Source organism: Lampetra planeri, unplaced genomic scaffold, assembly GCF_965212315.1.
Source record: "Lampetra planeri unplaced genomic scaffold, kcLamPlan1.2.h2 scaffold_1666, whole genome shotgun sequence".
In the NCBI taxonomy this organism is placed as follows: domain Eukaryota; kingdom Metazoa; phylum Chordata; class Hyperoartia; order Petromyzontiformes; family Petromyzontidae; genus Lampetra; species Lampetra planeri.
This window is the reverse complement of record NW_027614399.1, coordinates 1-14,777: the sequence shown is the minus strand read 5'-3', so window position 1 is coordinate 14,777 and position 14,777 is coordinate 1. Positions and strand designations below refer to the sequence as shown.

Here is a 14,777-nt window from a genome sequence, read left to right as displayed (position 1 = left end):
GACAACGGATACGTGTATATATATGTAGTGACATAAGAGGGGAGGGGCTGCTGGGGGCTCTGGGACCCCAGGCAACCCAGACGCTTAAGCCCCTTGGCGCCACCAACGGGGGGGGGGGGCTGTGTGTGCTCTATGGGATATCTGGGGGCGCACACAACCCCACCCCTCGTTGGGGACGACGCATAAAAGGGCAGCTCCCTGGACGATCGAGGCCAGTTGTAGCTCAAGACCCACGACCCAAGACCAGCCATCTGAGGACCCTGGGACGCTGTGAGGGCCAGTGGTGGGACTCTGGAACTCCCGGCTCTACGTCCTTGTGAGGGCGAGTTCCAGAGCGTAGCCAGAGTAGTGTATCTAGGCTGTGTACCTAGGCTGTGTGCCTAGGCTGTGTGCCTAGGCTGTGTATCTAGGCTGTGTATCTAGGCTGTGTACCTAGGCTGTGTATCTAGGCTGTGTACCTAGGCTGTGTACCTAGGCTGTGTGTCTAGGCTGTGTGCCTAGGCTGTGTGCCTAGGCTGTGTGCCTAGGCTGTGTACCTAGGCTGTGTGCCTAGGCTGTGTACCTAGGCTGTGTACCTCGGCTGTGTGCCTAGGCTGTGTGCCTCGGCTGTGTGCCTAGGCTGTGTGCCAAGGCTGTGTACCTAGGCTGTGTATCTAGGCTGTGTACCTAGGCTGTGTATCTAGGCTGTGTACCTAGGCTGTGTACCTAGGCTGTGTGCCTAGGCTGTGTACCTAGGCTGTGTACCTAGGCTGTGTGCCTAGGCTGTGTACCTAGGCTGTGTACCTAGGCTGTGTACCTAGGCTGTGTACCTAGGCTGTGTACCTAGGCTGTGTACCTAGGCTGTGTACCTAGGCTGTGTACCTAGGCTGTGTACCTAGGCTGTGTAACTAGGCTGTGTGCCTAGGCTGTGTACCTAGGCTGTGTACCTAGGCTGTGTACCTAGGCTGTGTAACTAGGCTGTGTGCCTAGGCTGTGTGCCTAGGCTGTGTACCTAGGCTGTGTACCTAGGCTGTGTACCTAGGCTGTGTACCTAGGCTGTGTACCTAGGCTGTGTACCTAGGCTGTGTGCCTAGGCTGTGTACCTAGGCTGTGTGCCTAGGCTGTGTACCTAGGCTGTGTACCTAGGCTGTGTACCTAGGCTGTGTACCTAGGCTGTGTAACTAGGCTGTGTGCCTAGGCTGTGTACCTAGGCTGTGTACCTAGGCTGTGTGCCTAGGCTGTGTACCTAGGCTGTGTAACTAGGCTGTGTGCCTAGGCTGTAACAGAGTATCAGGACTGTTGGAGGGTTGTTGGATTGTAATAAAGAAGTCACCTCTACAAGTGTCTCCGGAACCCGTTACATATGTATGTCCCAACATCTATGGCCCCCAAATCACATCGGGAGAGATGGGGGGAAACCACGGAAACGCCGGAGGAGGAGGATGATGATGAGGATGATGAGGAGGAGGAGGAGGAAGCATCGTCACAAAGAGCGGTGATTCACTCCCCGCTCCGCTCCTCCCCGACGCGATCGCAAGGCTCAACAACCACCTCCAGGTAACAATTAGGCCTCGGCAAGTTAAAGGTCAAAGGTCAAAAGCAACGAGCCTACCTTTACCCTACCTTTTACCCTTACCACAATACAATCACTCTACCATACCTGTTACCCTTTAGCAAGGTAAGGTAAAAGGTCAAAGGTCAAAAACAACGAGCCTACCTTTACCCTACCCTTTACCCTTACCACAATACAATCACTCTACTCTTACCTTTTACCCTTTAGCAAGGTAAGGTAAAAGGTCAAAGGTCAAAAGCAACGAGCCTACCTTTACCCTACCTTTTACCCTTACCACAATACAATCACTCTACCATACCTGTTACCCTTTAGCAAGGTAAGGTAAAAGGTCAAAGGTCAAAGGTCAAAGGTCAAAAACAACGAGCCTACCTTTACCCTACCTTTTACCCTTACCACAATACAATCACTCTACCCTGACCCTTTACCCTTTAGCAAGGTAAGGTAAAAGGTCAAAGGTCAAAAGCAACGAGCCTAGCTTTACCCTACCTTTTACCCTTACCACAATACAATCACTCTACCCTGACCTTTTACCCTTTAGCAAGGTAAGGTAAAAGGTCAAAGGTCAAAAGCAACGAGCCTACCTTTACCCTACCTTTTACCCTTACCACAATACAATCACTCTACCCTGACCTTTTACCCTTTAGCAATGTAAGGTAAAAGGTCAAAGGTCAAAAACAACGAGCCTAGCTTTACCCTACCTTTTACCCTTACCACAATACAATCACTCTACCCTACCTGTTACCCCTTTAGCAATGTAAGGTAAAAGGTCAAAGGTCAAAAACAACGAGCCTACCTTTACCCTACCTTTTACCCTTACCACAATACAATCACTCTACCATACCTTTTACCCTTCAGCAAGGTAAGGTCAAAGGTCAAAAGCAACGAGCCTACCTTTTACCCTTACCCCGTACAAATTGCCCGATTACAGGGTAATTACTGGGGAACTACTACACATGAACAAGGTTTATAACAGGTCGATGCTACAAGGTAGAGCGCTTTAATCATATAGAATACTCTCGATGATTCCAATTTTAAATGGAGGCCACGGACTGCGCCACGGAGCTTTTAGCGAGCGGTCAACAAGGCACCGTATTTACCGGGTAATACTTCGCGCTACCTTGACCCTACCGGGTAATTCTTCCACGCTACCTTTACCCTGTGCCCGTTACCTTACCCCTTGGCATGTCAACACCGTTACCCCTCTACCTTGCCGAGGCCTGGTAACAATCACAGCTGCTAGTTGGGCCTCTTGGTTCGTTCGGTAAAGTCACGTAGAAGGGAAGTAATAAAATAATAAAAATAAAACATAATAAAATAATGCTCACGACGTTTCGGCCACAACGCAAGCAGCCGTCCTCAGGTGAAGAACAGGTCTGTCAGAAAGACAGCGTCTGAATGACAGACCTGTTCTTCACCTGAGGACGGCTGCTTGCGTTGTGGCCGAAACGTCGTGAGAATTGTATTTTATTATGTTTGATTTTTATTATTTTATTACTTCCCTTCTACGTGACTTTACCGAAAGAACCAAGAAGATGAATCCCTGCTGCAGTCACGAAAGAAGCTTTAAATCGAAAAGCTGCTAGTTGCTCCCAACATCAACACCAGCACCCACCGGTCGTTCTAAAAGTGGGGAGTAAGGGGCTGGCACACTGTAGACAAGAGGGGGGGGGGGGTAGGGGGGGGGACTGGGAGGTGGGGGGCAGGGGGGGTGGTGGAGGGGGCAGGGTAAGGTCACGATCGGCAGCAGCCAGATGATTTCTTCTTCTCCGAGTTGATGTAGTCCTGGATGCGGAACTTGTCGTTGGGCAACTTGATGGCTCTGTGCTTCAGCTCCCTGTGGAGACGCGCACACACAAGGTGGAGGTAAGGAGACGTCGCCACGGAGACGTCACCACGGAGACGTCGCCACGGAGACGTCGCCACGGAGACGTCGCCATGGAGACGTCGCCACGGAGACGTCGCCACGGAGACGTCGCCACGGAGACGTCGCCACGGAGACGTCGCCACGGAGACGTCGCCACGGGGATGTCGCCATGGAGACATCGTCATGGAGACGTCGCCACGGAGACGTCGCCACGGAGACGTCGCCACGGGGATCATGGTGCTGAGTGGTGAGTGGTTTGAGTTGGGAGTGGTGAGCGGTGTGAGTGGTGAGTGGTGTGAGTGGTGAGTGGGGAGCTGTGTGGGCGGTGAGTGGTGAGCGGTGTTGGTGGCTAAGTTTCGAGCCCTCACCTTGCAATGGCCATGAACGCCAACTCGACGTTTGTGCCGGTCTTGGCACTCGTCTCCATGAATGGAACTCCATACTCCTGACACACACACAGACACACACAGACACACACGCACACACACACGCACACACACATACAGACACACGCACATGCACACAGACACACACGCACACACACACGCACACACACATACAGACACACGCACATGCACACAGACACACACGCACACACAGATGCACGCACACACACATACACACGCACACACACACATACACACGCACACAAGCACACACAGACACACACACACATATACACACGCACACACAGACACACACACGCACACACACAGACACACACAGACACACGCACACACACACATACACACACAGACACACACACACAGACACACACATACACACACACACAGACACACACAGACACACACATACACACACATACACACACACAGACACACACATACACACGCACACACACACGCACACACACATACAGACACACGCACATGCACACAGACACACACGCACACACAGACGCACGCACACACACATACACACGCACACACACACATACACACGCACACAAGCACACACAGACACACACACACATATACACACGCACACACAGACACACACACGCACACACACGCACACACACACATACACACACAGACACACCACACACGCGCACACACGCAGAGTAACGTTTGAGAACTCACACACGCTCACACCAAACACAAAGTTACCCCGTGTAGCCCACCCAGGCTGCTGAGACAAGGGGCCGTCCATAAATGACGTCACGCACCTAGGGGGGGGGGGGTCAGACATTTGTGACGATGTGTGACGAGGGGGGGGGTTGAGAAATGTGACGTCACATAAAAATGCGCAATTTTAAATAAATATAGACAACACGTTCTACCTAATCAAATAGACTTTCTAATAAATGTTTTCTCCTACAGCGTCAGAGTGCAGCGCCACATTAAATACGCACTACAATGACAATAGTTTTAAGCGATTTGAAGTGTAGTGGTGGTATTGACGTGCGCCGACTGTGACAGTGATGGATCACGGGGCGGCGCGGGGTGCGGGGTTGGGCACGCGTTGTGGGCGTGGTGTGGACGCGCGCGCCGGGAGTGACAGATGACGGGGCGGCGCGGCGTGAGTGGTGAGGCACGATGAGATGTGGGAAAAGAGGATCGTAGCCAGCGCCCGGCGATTGGTCGAATAAGTGGGTGCTCGCAGCGACGTCCGCAGGTGGGGTATAAAGGGGGACGCGCGAGAGCACTCGGGGAGAGTTACCCAGTTGAAGACCCGAAGACGGAGCTGAAGACCTAGTGCCCCGAGTAGCTCAGTGGCGTTAGTCGCCGAGTAGCTAAGTGGATGTTGGTCATCCGAGTAGCTCAGTGGCGTTAGTCGCCGAGTAGCTAAGTGGATGTTGGTCATCCGAGTAGCTCAGTGGGCGTTAGTCGCCAAGTAGCTAAGTGGGTGTTTGTCACCCGAGTACTAAGTGGATGTTGGTCATCCGAGTAGCTCAGTGGCGTTAGTCGCCGAGTAGCTAAGTGGATGTTGGTCATCCGAGTAGCTCAGTGGGCGTTAGTCGCCAAGTAGCTAAGTGGGTGTTTGTCACCCGAGTACTAAGTGGATGTTGGTCATCCGAGTAGCTCAGTGGGCGTTAGTCGCCAAGTAGCTAAGTGGGTGTTTGTCACCCGAGATACTAAGTGGGTGTTTGTCACCCGAGATACAAAGTAGGTGTTAGTCACCTGTAAACGAGTTTGATAAAATAAAGAGTGTGTTACCCGTGAAGTCGTCTCCCGCCGAGTTACTACATTACAACTGGCGTCAGAAGTAAACCTGTCTTCAAGAAGTATGGACACAAGGAAGACTACCCGTACCCACGAGCGAGGTCGGGATGACGACGGCGTACCGGGGACACCGACCTCGGGAGTAGAGGACGAGGAGTTGCCGCCGATGCAGCACTTCGCGGTGATGGCCGACGCTCCGCTTGCCTCCGACACCAGCCTCCAGGACGCGCACTCCCGGTTGGCGGAGTTGCTACTCGCCGCCGCCGCTGTCTTGGCCGACATCTCCGTTCCGGCGAGCGGAAAAACGGCTGCGGGGGTCGTGGAGGAAGCGACGTTGGAGGATTCCCGCCAAAAGGCGCTTCGCGCCAAAAGTCTGGAAGTTGCCGCCGTTTTTGGGGGGGCCGCCACCGATTGGCGGGAAAGACGGACGCCACGTGGCCGGACACCTCCGCGCAGCGCAGCCCACGTCATCAGCGCGCGCCGGAGCCCTCCATTTTGCGCCTGACAACCGAGCCGACATTTTACACAACTCCAGCGGAGCGCGGGAAAATCTCTCCGACGTCGACGACGATCGGGTCCTCCAGCAAAGATTGCCCGCGCTGTCGGCGTTCAAGGCGGATGGGGGCGACTGGGGAGCCTTCCAACGAAGGTTCCTCGCTCATCAGGAGATGTCGGGGTGGTCCGACACCACTGCCCTGCGTGCGTTGCCAGCGATGCTTGACGACGACGCGCTTGCAGCCTTCACATCTGCTGCAAGGTCGTCCCGCTCTACGCTCCAGGCCGCACTACACCTGATGGCGAAGGTGTTCGGGCCGCCCTCCACGTGTCGCCACCAGTTCTACGATCGGCGGAAGGTGGCTGGGGAAACGACGCTAGCCTACCGCACGGCACTACTCGCCTTGGCGGACGCAGCTTTTCCCCGCATGGATAAGGAGGGGAAGGACGCCATGGTGACGGAGCAGCTGCTGGTGTTGGCCCACGAGTTGGGGGTCCCCATCAACGTGGCAGACGAGATGGATATCTGCTCCCTGGCGATCGCCACGAGCATTCACGCGTACGAGGTCCTCAAACGCAAGCCGGGGGTCGTCTGCAAATGGGCGGGGAACGCGGCACTGGCCGCCACGATCGCCGGACCTCAGCCAGCTGCGGTGCAGGAGCAGGCCTTCGCTGCATCGCGTCCGGGGGAGTGGAGAACGGGAGGTCGTTCGCCCACACGTTCGCCCCGCAAGCTGGAGCAACCGAAACCTACGACGTCCGTCGTCTGCTACAACTGCGGCCTTCGGGGTCACGTCGCAGCCGGGTGCCGGGCCCCGCGTCAGCGCGCCACAGGACCACGTCGGGACGACGACCAGGGCCACAAGTCATCCCAACAAAACCCGGCAAGTCGCGGCACCTCACACGTTCGGTCCACAAACACGGCACATTCGGGTCGCCGCTTCGCGGTGGGGGGTTCGCGGCTGGGTGCCGGGGGTTCAATTCGGCGAGGGGGGTCCGTACGCGGCCCGCAAGCAGTCGAGTGGTCCGAATTGGCCCACAGGATCGTGGCTGCGTCGGCCGGGTCGTCCGTGGTAACGGGGTTCATTGACGGGGTTGAGGTCCGGGTGCTTGTTGACACGGGTGCGTCGGCCACCATCATCTCGGACCTTATTTATAACATTCTTCCCGTCCAAAGTAGACCCCTTCTGCCAGTAGACGTGCCATTTTATGCGGCGAATGGGGGATCCCTGGGGATCATCGGCCAGATTCGGGCGACTATTTGCATTGGTGACATTAAATTAGCGGGCCCTATTTTTGTATCATCATCGCTGGCCGTTCCCTGTTTGCTAGGTACGGACTTTTTGTCCAAAATGCCCATCAAAATTCTTATAGATCAGGCCTGCATAGAGCTTCCGTCAGGTCGGCGAGTTGCGTTCTTGTCGAGCCCTACCAAAGTGCGCACGGTTTGTGCGACGGTGCAGGCGCTGGCGACTCACACTGTACGGGTGCCCCCGGGATCGCAAATGTTAGTACCCCTTCGGTTCAGGAAGCCACTCGAGGTGGGTGCGGAGGCACAGGGGGTGCTGTTGGGGCCGTCAAACAGAGCCAGTAAGGGCCTCGACTTAGCGGTTGCTCAAACCATGGTGAGACGGGACAGTGAGCCGTTCGTAATGGTCCTGAATACGGGGTCGCGGCCGGCCGTAATTGCGCAGGGAACGGTGCTGGCTCACGCCGCGCCGCTACCCGTTGAGGAACGGCTCGTGGCTCAAGCAGATTTCACTGTCAAGTCGCATCCTCAAAGTGATGAGGGGACTGAGTGGTTGGACTCGCTGTGTGCGGGTTCTGCTAACTTGTCCGGGGTGCAATTGGGAGCATTGAGGGGTTTGCTCATCGAGTTTGCTGACGTGTTCAGCAAACATAAGTACGATATCGGCTGCACTGACCTGTTGCGCCACCACATAGCTACAGGGGACGCGGCCCCTATTCGTCAGAATCCCTTCCGGCTCAGCCCAGCCGAGAAGGAACATGTGCAATCGGCGGTTAATGATATGTTGGCGGCCGATATCATTTCGCCCTCTTCTAGTCCGTGGGGTGCTCCTATTGTCCTAGTAAAGAAACAGGACGGGTCCTTGCGGTTTTGTGTCGATTTCCGCCGCTTAAACAAAATCTCGATGGCGGATGCGTATCCGCTCCCCAGGATGGATGAGTCGCTGGTTGCCTTGGCGGGAGCGCAGTTTTTTTCCACACTCGATCTGCTTTCTGGATTTTGGCAATTGCCACTCGATAACGAGTCTAAACCTAAAACTGCTTTCCGGACACCTGGGGGCCTATTTGAATTCAACCGTTTGCCCATGGGCTTACATTCCGCTCCCGCCACGTTCCAGAGACTCATGGAATTGGTTTTGTCGGGCCTCCAATGGGATACCTGTTTGATTTATCTTGACGATATCATCGTCTTTAGTCGGACTTTCGAGGAGCACCTCCAGCGACTGAGAGCGGTGTTCCTCAGGATGCGTTCCGCTAAGCTTAAATTTAAACCGGCTAAATGTTTTCTGCTGCGGGAATCGGTCAGGTATTTGGGCCATATCGTGAGTCGTTCAGGGATCTCGACGGACCCTGCTAAGACGCATTGCGTCAGCTCATGGCCAACGCCAACCTCGGTCACGGAGGTTCGTAGTTTCATTGGTTTTGCCTCCTATTACCGTCGTTTTGTCAAGCAATTTGCCACCATAGCCAAGCCCCTGCACGCTTTGACGGCTAAGGGTGTGAGGTTTCACTGGGGGGCGGAAGAGGAGGCTGCGTTCTGCTCCCTCCGTGACGCCTTGGTGCAGGCTCCCCCCTTGTGTTACCCCGATTTCACACAACCGTTTTTGCTTGACACGGACGCCAGCAATACGGGTATCGGGGGGGTGCTCTCACAGGTGGTCGGGGGGGTTGAACGGGTGGTCGCCTACGGTAGTAGGGTTCTTTCCCCCGCAGAACAACGCTATTGCGTAACTCGTCGTGAATTGTTAGCCATTGTGTTTTTTACACAGCAATTCAGGCCGTATCTTTACGGCCGTCATTTTACGGTCCGGACGGACCATGCGGCTCTACAATACGCTATGCGCGTGGCACAGCCATCGGGCCAATTGTCCCGATGGTTGGAGGTCCTTCAAGACTACCAATTCACGACGATTTACCGCAAGGGGTTGCGACACTCAAACGCGGACGCCTTGTCGCGGTTGCCGCCGTGCACGGACTGCACATGTTTGTTGGGATCGGCGCGGTGCAAACCCCCGGTCGCCGGCACCCCGGGAGTTGCGCTCGCCGCCACTGACACCCCGGGAGAGGACGCCCCCACGGGGAGGGATTCGCTGTTGTCGTTGCCCCTCATTGAGTGGGGCCGCCTCCAGATGTCCGACAGCTCCCTACTTACGCTACGTCGGAAAGTTGGCGCTCCCGAAGAAGGGGAGGCGCGGGTCGGTTCCTGGGTGTGCAGACAGGGCCTTTTGATGAGGTGGGACAACATGTCCCGGCGTCACGTGCTCGTTGTGCCTGTTGCTATGCGGGGTAGGGTTGTTCTGGCAGCTCATGAACGGCTCATGCATCTGGGTTTTCACAAAACGCTCGCCCTAATCCAGCGAGACTATTATTGGCCGGGGATGGGTAACGACGTGGCGAATATTCTTAAGGGATGCGTAGGGTGCGCCAAAAGGAAACCGCCACCATTGGCAGCTAATCCACCGCTGCAATCCATTCAGGTTTCGCGTATAAACGAATTGGTAGCGTTGGACATCTTGGGGCCCTTTCCGGCTACACCAAGGGGAAATAGGTTCCTGCTGGTTGGCGTGGAATACTTCACCCGATGGCCTATGGCATGGCCGCTCGCCAACCAGTCGGCTGCGGCGGTGGCGGACGCCTTTGTCCAGGGTTATGTGTTGGACAAGGGCGCCCCCGAACGCTTGCTGACGGATCAAGGGAAGAATTTTTCGAGCGTTTTGTTGCGCGAGGTGTGCGACCTGTTGGGTACAAAGAAAGTGCGTACTTCCCCCTACCACCCGCAGACTGACGGGATGGTTGAGCGTCTGAACAGGACGATTACGTCTATGTTGTGCCAACAGGTCTGCGACGATCAGGTTGATTGGGACTTACAGGTGCCGGGGGTACTCGCGGCCTATCGAATGGCCCCTCATGCGGCGACGGGGTTTTCCCCATTTTTTCTTATGTATGGGCGGGAGGCCGATCCGGCCATGGACGTCCAACTGGGGATTTCCCAGCCACGTGCAAAATCTAAATTGGCAGACCACATCAAATTTAATATCGCCAAATTGACTGAAGCGCGGGAGGCGGCAAGGTTGAATTCGCGGTCGCGGCAAATTGCAAACGAGAAATTGCATGAGCGGAGGGTGCATACGCATGATTGGAAACCAGGCGATAAGGCCTGGCTGCATTGTCCACATGCACCGTTGGCTACGTCCCCCAAGTTGTTGAGACCTTGGAGGGGACCGGTGGAAATTGTGCGGGTTGCACGACCCCAGAGTATACAGATTAAATGGGGGAAACGCCGTTGGTACGTGCACCCCTCCCGACTGAAGCCCTATGCGGCACCGTGTGACCCCGTTCTGTGCCGTGACGACCGGGCGTGTGATGTGACCGTCGACTCGGGGAGGGAGGTGTCGCAGGCTGATCCTCACGTGTCTCCACCTGACCCACCCCCAGGTGCCTCGGGCTTGACGGCTGCTGACCGTCGAGAGCCTGAACCCCGGGGCACGCACGAGTCCTCGATGCATGGCCGATGTCTTCCTGAACCGCCGGCACCACCGGACGTTCAACCGCGTCTGGTGCCGTACGACGGACCGGCAAGGCGGACTCGGGCTAGGTCTCAACAATTTTCATGAAGACGTTTTTTTCTCTACACCGAGCTCGCCCGGTGTTCCCCTCTGCCGGGGTAATGTCCCGTTGTAGGGACGCTCGGAAGAAAAAGGGGACACTGCACGAGTCGAAAGAAAAAAAAAAAATTTCCATTTATTTTCCTTTTTGCATACACATTGCTATTGTCACTCGCCGGTTTGTATATATTGTTCTATTGTCGCGGTGGCATTGGTTGAGGGTTGCGGATGGTAGTGTTCGCGTCGTGTTGTGTTGTTAGGTTAGTTGTTGTTCTTGTTGTTGTGTTGTGTTACGGGGCACACAGGGGGGTTTGTATATTTTTATAGCAGCCGGGGCGGCTGCGAGCTATGTGGTAGGGGGTGATGTAGTGGTGGTATTGACGTGCGCCGACTGTGACAGTGATGGATCACGGGGCGGCGCGGGGTGCGGGGTTGGGCACGCGTTGTGGGCGTGGTGTGGACGCGCGCGCCGGGAGTGACAGATGACGGGGCGGCGCGGCGTGAGTGGTGAGGCACGATGAGATGTGGGAAAAGAGGATCGTAGCCAGCGCCCGGCGATTGGTCGAATAAGTGGGTGCTCGCAGCGACGTCCGCAGGTGGGGTATAAAGGGGGACGCGCAAGAGCACTCGGGGAGAGTTACCCAGTTGAAGACCCGAAGACGGAGCTGAAGACCTAGTGCCCCGAGTAGCTCAGTGGCGTTAGTCGCCGAGTAGCTAAGTGGATGTTGGTCATCCGAGTAGCTCAGTGGCGTTAGTCGCCGAGTAGCTAAGTGGATGTTGGTCATCCGAGTAGCTCAGTGGGCGTTAGTCGCCAAGTAGCTAAGTGGGTGTTTGTCACCCGAGTACTAAGTGGATGTTGGTCATCCGAGTAGCTCAGTGGCGTTAGTCGCCGAGTAGCTAAGTGGATGTTGGTCATCCGAGTAGCTCAGTGGGCGTTAGTCGCCAAGTAGCTAAGTGGGTGTTTGTCACCCGAGTACTAAGTGGATGTTGGTCATCCGAGTAGCTCAGTGGGCGTTAGTCGCCAAGTAGCTAAGTGGGTGTTTGTCACCCGAGATACTAAGTGGGTGTTTGTCACCCGAGATACAAAGTAGGTGTTAGTCACCTGTAAACGAGTTTGATAAAATAAAGAGTGTGTTACCCGTGAAGTCGTCTCCCGCCGAGTTACTACATTACAGAAGCATAGTAATAGGTTTTTACCCTTTCAACTGGTACAAAAACTGACACCTTTATACAAGGCATCATGTTTGCAATAACCACAACACAAGCAGTCAAAATGCAAACAAAAATAAACAACTCTGATGATGATGATAATGATATGCACTGTCCTTGAAGTTGATTGGTCCACATGTTTAATTTTTTTGGGGTCAGGGCAGAGCTTTGTGACGTCATATTTGAGGGGGGGGGGGGTCTGACTTTTTGTGACTCCGTGTGACGATGGGGGGGGGGGGGGGTCAAAAATCGTCCAAATTCGCGTGACGTCATTTATGGACGGTCCCCCAAGGTGCTGTGAGGGTCACTGTGACCAGCACCGTGACCGCTCCGATCCTATCCGACGCACCGCAACGGCCGCTCATTTGAGGCTGAGTCGACCTAGGGGAAGCCCAGGAAACCGATTCAGGGATTTTAATCTCTACAACGGCTGCGCCACCATTCCACCCACCACGGGTGGCATTCCAAGGCTAAAGATCCCCCGTATAGCCTTTAACAGACTGTTGGGGCAAGTGCTGATAGCAGGTGTCACCTATGAAAGTGGCCAGGACCACGCCCGGCCGCCTTTGTCTCCCCAGTGGCGGCGTTGAACACACCGCACCAGGTACTCATTTGAGGCTGAGCCGACCTAGGGGGAGGCCCCGGGATCGATTCAGATCATCGTCAGCGGCGTTGGTGGTCCGTGAGCGGCGCGCCGATCACTGCGCCACCGCTCCCCACACGCGTGTGGCCCTCCCGTGGCGAATCAGGATCGGCAAATCGATGGGCGGCGATTATCGGAGGCGCCGCTTTCAAGAGACAAAAGATGCTTTGTGCACCGAGGCCGTCACTTACGCCGAAGACGGCCTGGGCGTTGCGCCGTGTCCTTGCGCGTGTGCACGTACGCGTGTGTCTGTGTGTGTGTGTCTGTGTGTGTGTGTGCGGTTGGAAACATTTAGACTGGCCTGCCTACGATCCATCCTTGGTTTAACCTGGCTGGATTGTGTGAGGAGCTCACAAATCCTTGAAAGATCTGGGCAAAGTACAATCGGTGAGCTCCTCCGGCAGGCAAGGCTGCGTTGGCTGGGTCACGTAGCCCGCATGCCCAGCCACCGCATGCCTAAACAGCTTTTGTTCGGCCGGATCGAGGGGGCTAAACGGGCGCGGCACGGGCTAGAGAAGAGATGGAGTGATGTGGTACAGGAGGACGTGGAGCTGAGTGGACTTGCCGATGACTGGTACCAGCGGTGTCAAGATCGGCCTCAGTGGAGGAGGCTCGTGAAGGACGCTACTGGGCAGTTGGAGGAAATCGCCCTCCAACAACAACGGAGGGCGGAGGAGCGACGCTCACAACAACGAGCGGAGCGCCGGGTGGCTAAAGCACAGCAAGTTGGTACAGTAAGGGGCACAGGTGGTGCATCAGCCAGTCATCTCGGTCATCTCGGTCAGTGACTCGCAAAGACAAAGGTTCCCCCCCCACCCCATATAGCCTCGACAGATTCTCAGGGCAAGTGCTGTTAGCGAGCACCTATGATGGCCGGAATGGCACACGAGGGGGGTGGGTGGCCAGCACCACGCCCGACCGCCTTTGTCTCCCCAGTGGCGATGTTTACACACCGCACCAGGTACTCATTTGAGGCTGAGTCAACCTAGGGGAGGCCCAGGACCGGTTCAGATAATCGTCACCGGTGTTGGCCGTGAGCGAGAATCGAACCCGGGTCGCCGGGTTCATAGCGCAGCGCGCTAACCGCTACACCACCGCTCCCCACGCACGCACACACAGACACACACTCAGACACAAATACACAGACACACACTCAGACACACACTCAGACACAAACACACAGACACACACACACAAACAAACACACACAGACAGACACACACACACGCACACACACGCACACACAACAACAACCGCCATTCGCCACTAAGTGGCGGTGACGTCACCACGACGCTTGTGCCAGGCCATGTGCACCTTGAGGCCACGTGAAGTGTCGAACGCCCGCTGGCAGGAGGTCACGGGGCAGACCCAGGTGCCACGGGTCGACTGACTGAGATGACCGAGATGACTGGCTGATGCACCACCTGTGCCCCCTACTGTACCAACTTGCTGTGCTTTAGCCACCCGGCGCTCCGCTCGTTGTTGTGAGCGTCGCTCCTCCGCCCTCCGTTGTTGTTGGAGGGCGATTGCCTCCAACTGCCCAGTAGCGTCCTTCACGAGCCTCCTCCACAGAGGCCGATCTTGACACCGCTGGTACCGGTCATCGGCAAGTCCACTCAGCTCCACGTCCTCCTGTACCACATCACTCCATCTCTTCTCTAGCCCGTGCCGCGTCCGTTTAGCCCCCTCGATCCGGCCGAACAAAAGCTGTTTAGGCATGCGGTGGCTGGGCATGCGGATTACATGACCCAGCCAACGCAGCCTTGCCTGCCGGAGGAGCTCACCGATGGGACTTTGCCCAGATCTTTCAAGGATTTGTGAGCTCCTCACACAATCCAATTATAAGGGAATGTCTCACCTTCGCGAGACGCTCTCCCTCCTCCCTCTTCACGGTCCTTTCTCCGGCCATGTCCGTCTAGATCACGTGCCGGGGAGGGGCAGGAGGGGGGGGGGTCCAGGTTTGGGTTTCGTTGAA

The 14,777-nt window shown here is 55.8% G+C and overlaps 1 protein-coding gene across 1 annotated transcript; it reads right to left on the bottom strand.

Annotated features, from left to right (window-relative positions):
- Window positions 1-3,277: 3,277 nt before the first annotated feature.
- On the bottom strand, window positions 3,278-14,724 carry LOC144739700 (ras-related protein Rab-37-like). The gene is made up of 3 exons (XM_078622621.1): window positions 14,661-14,724; window positions 3,785-3,861; window positions 3,278-3,386 (listed from the first exon to the last, which is right to left on the bottom strand). The coding sequence occupies exons 1-3, from the start codon at window positions 14,709-14,711 to the stop codon at window positions 3,284-3,286; spliced, it is 231 nt and encodes a 76-aa protein (XP_078478747.1). The 5' UTR covers window positions 14,712-14,724; the 3' UTR covers window positions 3,278-3,283.
- Window positions 14,725-14,777: the final 53 nt, after the last annotated feature.

Coding starts and splice junctions, on each gene's coding strand:
- LOC144739700 (XM_078622621.1), bottom strand. CDS start 14,711: ATGGCCGGAGAAAGGACCGTGAAGAGGGAGGAGGGAGAGCGTCTCGCG. Junction 3,862..14,660: donor AGGGAGAGCGTCTCGCGAAG/GTGAGACATTCC, acceptor TGTGTGTGTCAG/GAGTATGGAGTTCCATTCAT. Junction 3,387..3,784: donor GCGTTCATGGCCATTGCAAG/GTGAGGGCTCGA, acceptor GCGTCTCCACAG/GGAGCTGAAGCACAGAGCCA.